The 6,077-nt window shown below is 37.7% G+C and overlaps 1 protein-coding gene across 1 annotated transcript in view; it reads right to left on the bottom strand.

The window, feature by feature from the left end:
• Positions 1 to 6,077, bottom strand: part of WDR1 (WD repeat domain 1) — a gene marked incomplete at its 5' end in the record, with an annotated part of 19,516 nt that overhangs the window by 2,659 nt on the left and 10,780 nt on the right. Inside the window, 7 exons of the mRNA XM_010283708.1 lie at positions 400 to 573; positions 1,101 to 1,211; positions 2,251 to 2,338; positions 2,994 to 3,150; positions 4,433 to 4,520; positions 5,364 to 5,597; positions 5,716 to 5,796. Of these exons, the coding sequence (XP_010282010.1) occupies positions 400 to 573; positions 1,101 to 1,211; positions 2,251 to 2,338; positions 2,994 to 3,150; positions 4,433 to 4,520; positions 5,364 to 5,597; positions 5,716 to 5,796 (933 nt within the window). The remainder of the gene's footprint in view (positions 1 to 399; positions 574 to 1,100; positions 1,212 to 2,250; positions 2,339 to 2,993; positions 3,151 to 4,432; positions 4,521 to 5,363; positions 5,598 to 5,715; positions 5,797 to 6,077) is intronic.

Here is a 6,077-nt window from a genome sequence, read left to right as displayed (position 1 = left end):
CACCATGGGCCAGTGAGCGAGCGGCTGCATGGGGCTTAGTTGCTGGCTGGGGCTAAAGCACAACCGTATTTAACTACCAATAGCCCGTGGCAATTCAACTCCTCCTCCATTTAACTATGTGTTTGTTATTAGATGGGTTTGAGTGTTTTCCCAGCAGCCAACCTATGCTGTACATTTCCTCACCTATTCTTATGATCTGGAGACTTCACATAGTGTTGATTTTCACAGCAGCCGAACTCAAAAAAACAGGTAAACAGACAGTCATTGAAACACCAACTACACATCAATGATTTAACAATTAAGTCTCACCAGCTACACTGTATTTCACCATAACAGATTTAGACATGAGATGCCAGTCAATTTGTGTTTAAACATAACTCCTGATAGAACAATTCTTACCGCATAGCCATCGCTGACACTAAAGACAGTGACAACTTTGTTCGCATCACAGACTGCAAGAAAGGCACCATCGTGAGAATATGCCAGGTCAGTAACAGGACCTTTAGCTTCCAAAAACTTGTCATCATTTTTCAAAGAGGTTCCTTGGATTGAATACAAACGGACATTCCCATCCTGCAAATTAACAGTGAAGGGGGGGATTTACAAAAATCATGTTACAAAAAAAAGGAAGGCTTACTGAGTTCCTGGAACTCTTTGCATCAATTCTATCTGGGAGTGCTTATGTTAAAAAGTAGTTTAAAGAACCTGTTATTTATGCTGGCTACAATCCACCGAGTCTAGAATATATACCTGATTTCTATAATTTGTTATATATATATATATATAAAAAATATATACCTGACTTCTAGAATTTGCCTACTTTAGGCATACACTGGGTAAAAACAATTGGACAATTTAAAAATAGCAAATACAAGAGGAAAAAAATGAAATGGACATTAAGTCACAATGGTGGGAGAACCTGGGGAATGGAAGCCCAGGGATACCAGTTACACATAGTTTACTCGTTACAATACTGCTCTTGTTACAAACTGCCACCTGCTACTTCTCAACACAACACACCTACTATTATTAACTGCTTCTGTTACTAGTTACAGTGTTTAGAACATTTTTTAGGAGATTTTTAGGAAATGCAACCTTACCGCTCCTCCCACTGCTGCTGTACCTCCTCCAGGGTGAATGGCTACAGCTTCTGGCTCATAGCCAAGGTCATCAATTGCAAAACACTTTTTCTTATCTTTCATCAAGACAATCTGTAAATAGAAAACCAGAAACTAAGACCCTTCTTCAAAGTGTCTAATACAAAACTATGACTAAGCCACATTGCTTAGTGAAATACAAATCCACTCTTGATTGCTCAGAAGTTTACTATAGACTGATCTTAAGGAAACAGTTTCTTTTTTTTTTTAAAGAAAAGGAAAGAAATGCCTACATGTGATGACTAACTAATCTGCTGTACTAGAGTACTTATGCAGTCTAAATTCGGTAGTGCAGGGCATGCTCTACTGCCTTCAGCTTTGCCTCATTTGGTTTGTGCATGAAAGAAACAAGGACAAAACAGTATTTTTAGCAATACTTACTCCCTTCCTGGTTCACTGTTAAAGGAAGGGAGGCAGGAACAGATTAGTAGCAAGTTAATACTGCAATGTTAAATTTTAAGGGCTATTTCCTATTCAGTTCTATACTACAGACAACTGGAATTTTTAACTCACATGGAAAACAGTTTTGGACAACACTACTGAAAGTCCCAAGCATCAAACGAGCATCTATACAGAAGGCATAAATCGTTAGAAGTTAAGCATGCTTTGATACAAGATAGCCCTGCTGCACTCTCTGGCTTTGTGTGATCTGAATAGTACTGGCAAGCAAGCTAGAGCTACCTATGGTGTACAACAGCATTAGTTAATTGGTTAGTTGGATTAGATTAAAAAAACAGTGCAGGAGCAAGACATCCTTCCCCCAAAAAAACATGTCACTGAACAGATCAGGCAAGAACATTATTCATACTGGTGTAGCCTCCAGCACAAAGCTGTATTGATAACAAGTTCAGATGCATCAACATGAGGGACCATGTGAATTTAAATCTATACCTAAGACTGCCAAATGGGTACAGGATGCAGAAAGACAAGCCTATCAAGTAACCTGGCTTACTTATGTTCCCCATAGCACTTACTAGGAAATTCTGCAGATGTGCAAGGTGATCCTACATGAAACAGGTTTGTCAGAATTCATCATGTTACCATACACGGCATTACTAACAGAGCAATTGTGTTGATAATCCCCAATACTTACTTGTCCAATGCATAGAACAACAGTATAACCACCAGGACCCACAGCTAAACATTTTGGTTGAACATCCATTTTCACAGCATCCTGGCCACTGGAAGAAGGTGTGCCAAGGTGGCAAGAAGGACAAAGCAGGAAAAAAGTTATTCCATGTCTGCCATTATTTAAAATTGCTACTCAATCACCCACTAATCATCAAGAACATGCATAATTTTTTTTTTTATTTTTAATAATCTGCAAAGTTTTCTCCTGTTTACTGTTTAAACCACTAGTATCTTGATCAGGTAGTACACCTTCAAAGTGAAAGTCAGTGTTACTACACTAGAGTCTAATTTTTTAGACTGATTTAGTGATCTTAACAGGATTCCTTAAGTTTTTTTGCTTCAGTTGTGGTTTCCATGAAGGAACAGCTGTGTCCCAGCCCTCCTAACCACAATTTATTCCAAATATTCCTAGGTATTTATGAATCATAGAACAGACACCCTTCCCATAGGCACCTAAGCCATATAGTATAAGGCAGATCTCTACCTAACCTCTGGAAGGGATGAGAGAAATTGAGAAGTCTAGATGCATTTCTTGTCATCCCAGAAAAAAGCAAGGTTGGTAACAGCAATCATTTCTACAGTTTCCATGGCAACTTAAAACCCGAATAAATTGCAGCATAAAATTCTTTACCATATAAATCAAAACACTTTTGCTGTAAAATAATTAGGAATGCAATACTACAATAAAAGGCAACATTAACTAACCTGTAGTCCCTCTTGTTAAGATTGGTATAGCGCACAGTGTCATCCATACTGCAGGTGACCAGCTGATCCATTTCATCTACTGCCATTCTAGAAACCTGGTTTGTATGGCCTTTCCCAGAAAAGCCATCATTCTCTCCAGTTTCAGAATCCCAGTAATGTGCATAATAGAATTAAGGAACATTTGAAGATACTAGTGCAGTCAGATACAGCATCATAAGAAGTTAAATAATTGACAGAATTTCTAAGGTTAGAAGGGACCCTCTTGAGATTTTTAGTCCAACCGGCTGTCCAAATCAGTGTCAGCTACAACAGGTCACCCATTCTGTCATTTTTGGAGTATCTCTAGGCATGGAGACTCTACAAGCTCCCTGGGAAACCTATACCAGGGTTCAACTAACCTCACACCCTCAAAATATTTATTAAATACAGAACCTTTGATGTTCTGTAATGAGCTAAATAACCTACCACAAAGAGTAGCAGATACTGGAGCAATAAGCATTAGGTCTGAGAATGGGAAACACTTTTTAAAGAATTATAGTTAGAAGTCCTGCAACATTGGCTTTCCCTGATTTCATACGTTAACATCGGTTGTGAACTATTAGCACTATACTACAGCTTTGCAAAGAAACAAGTCCTATATTTGTAATGGCTTATGCCAATGTGACACCATTTTAATGCATCACGGCAAACAGGATGAAGGACTGCAGTTTTATTTATAAGCTTCAGAACATCGAAGAACAGCTAGAAGACCGTTGGCTTAAGACATCCCAACCTCACTCTTTAATATGCCCTTCTGGAACCAGGCTGCATTCCCAGTGTTTTGCTCCAAAAACCAACAGGACTGAAATAGTCTCAAAAGTACCAGTTCTCTTCAGCAGTGAGAAAGCCTCATGACATTTGGGATACCAAACAAACACCACAATCAACATGTCACAGAACTACAAAAACTCTACACCTTAATACAAGTGTGAAAAACACAACTGTAAAGAGAAATGCATGTTAATGGATCAGAGAGATCAACAAGAGTTAATCTTTCTTGTCCCAAACATCTAAAAAGCAAGACACATGACTTTCAGCACATGCCAAGACCCACCTATCACATATAACAGCAAGACAGCAATATGTATTTTGCCTGTATGACAGATTATGTGGAAGGTTACAAGAGGCTAACTTATATATTTACTTGCTCCTCCATACTAACAAACTATCTACCACAAAGAAGTGACAGCTGGAAATTAAGAACTGGCTTATATTTAGCAAGCAAGTTTAAAGGTAACTAGTAAAACAGATGAGTTAAGGGAAAGCAAAATAAACTTGAGACATAAAATATTCACTTGTGTCCAATAAACAAGTTTTTATCTTTGGCAAAGCTTTTTTTTCCCCTTCCTAATGAGCTCTCTCAGACTGTAAGGCTGGAACAAATATCATTCAAAGGATATTAATATGACCATCATTACTTCCAGAGTAAATATAGGACTTTCCACCGTTTTTATGCACTGTGAGACACTGAATTGATTTACTATGACCCTGTGAATGGGACAAATAATCATTATTGATGAGCAATTTTCCATCTTAAGACATACATAAATCAGACCTATTTGAGAAGAATTATAGGTTATTCAGAAAACATGTAATTTTATTCACAAGCATTAAAGGTCACCCAGAAGACAAATTACTAATTAACAGAGCAGTCATGTAACTGTTGCAGCATTGCTATTTCCATGTACTACTCCTTGAAGAGAAGGAATAGGCACTGTGAATATCCTTATTAACCTGCTGGGACAAAATACTTTCATGGCCTTTTCATCAAAGTTTGCTTTTCAGGCATTTTATGATTCAGGGAAGAGGTCTAAATATGGTCATGTACCCCCACCAACTGCCAGAATTATAGCAGCAATAGCAAGAATCTGGGACGTCTGTTTCTAGTTCATGTAAAAATGTAAGTTCCCGTGAGAGCGCTGTGTTGGCAAACTCCAATTCCTAAAATTAAAGCTCAATTGCACAGTAACCCTAGTCACCTTGTTCACAATACACTAACTGCGGCAGAATGAGACATCACTGGTAGTTTTCTATCTATGCTCTATTTCTTTACTCATCTCAAGAATGTGTAAAAGCTGCTATGAAAGATAATTTGATAGCCTTAATTGAAACAAAAAAATAATCAGTCTGTATATTTGCACAAAGCACAGCATCATGCATGTAGCATTTTAACTTCTTGATTCATGTGACTTGTAAGAGTCAGACACACACAGCTTGTCTGGCAATGCTCATTTAACAAAACCATTTTTCAAGTTATTATTTCATCTAGACAACTTCAACCCCCGAGTCATTTATTGCAGAAACTGGTGCAACAATAGAAGTTTAACCTACCTTTATGACACGCAGAGGCCTATTTGGATTGTTCTTGTCCAAATAATTGATATAGCCAGACAGGGAGATAGTCAGTAAGTGGTCTTTCTGCCACAAACAACCCAGCTGCTGATCTAACACATTTGATCCCATGTTAAAAGTATTGACAATAGAATTAGCACCAACATCCCAGATTTTAGCAGTTTTATCTCCAGAAGCAGAAAGCAACTGACTGCTGTCAGGGCTCCAACTAATCTGTAAAAACAAATGTCACCACAAGATAGTAAATGCATTTATTTCTGCAATACTTCACAGTCCATGAACTTCATAATGAAATACTACAGACTGTTTGTACAAATGAAGTAATACTTACAGCATAAATACCTCCATCATGAGCTTTGCCTCCACCAAGAGCACATACTTTCTCTCCCGTCTTCCCATCATAGACAAAAATCTTAAGAGACCACACAGACATATAACTTAAAGGGAAAAGCAGTAGCAGAAAAAACCCAACAACTGAAACACTGTTACTTGCACTGCACAGATCATTCTATTGTTACATGGCACACTTGCAGGTTTATCAAAAACTAGATTTTTGAAGATGATGCACAAGTATTCCTGCACTTAATATTTAAGACCAAACAAATGAGATTACAACTGTAAATAATCACAGTAAGCAATTCTGTACACTGAATCCTGACATTTGGAATTCTGGAACATGTTACATTTTTGATT

Source organism: Phaethon lepturus, unplaced genomic scaffold, assembly GCF_000687285.1.
Source record: "Phaethon lepturus isolate BGI_N335 unplaced genomic scaffold, ASM68728v1 scaffold16500, whole genome shotgun sequence".
In the NCBI taxonomy this organism is placed as follows: Eukaryota; Metazoa; Chordata; class Aves; order Phaethontiformes; family Phaethontidae; genus Phaethon; species Phaethon lepturus.
This window is presented reverse-complemented; position numbering and strand designations above follow the sequence as displayed.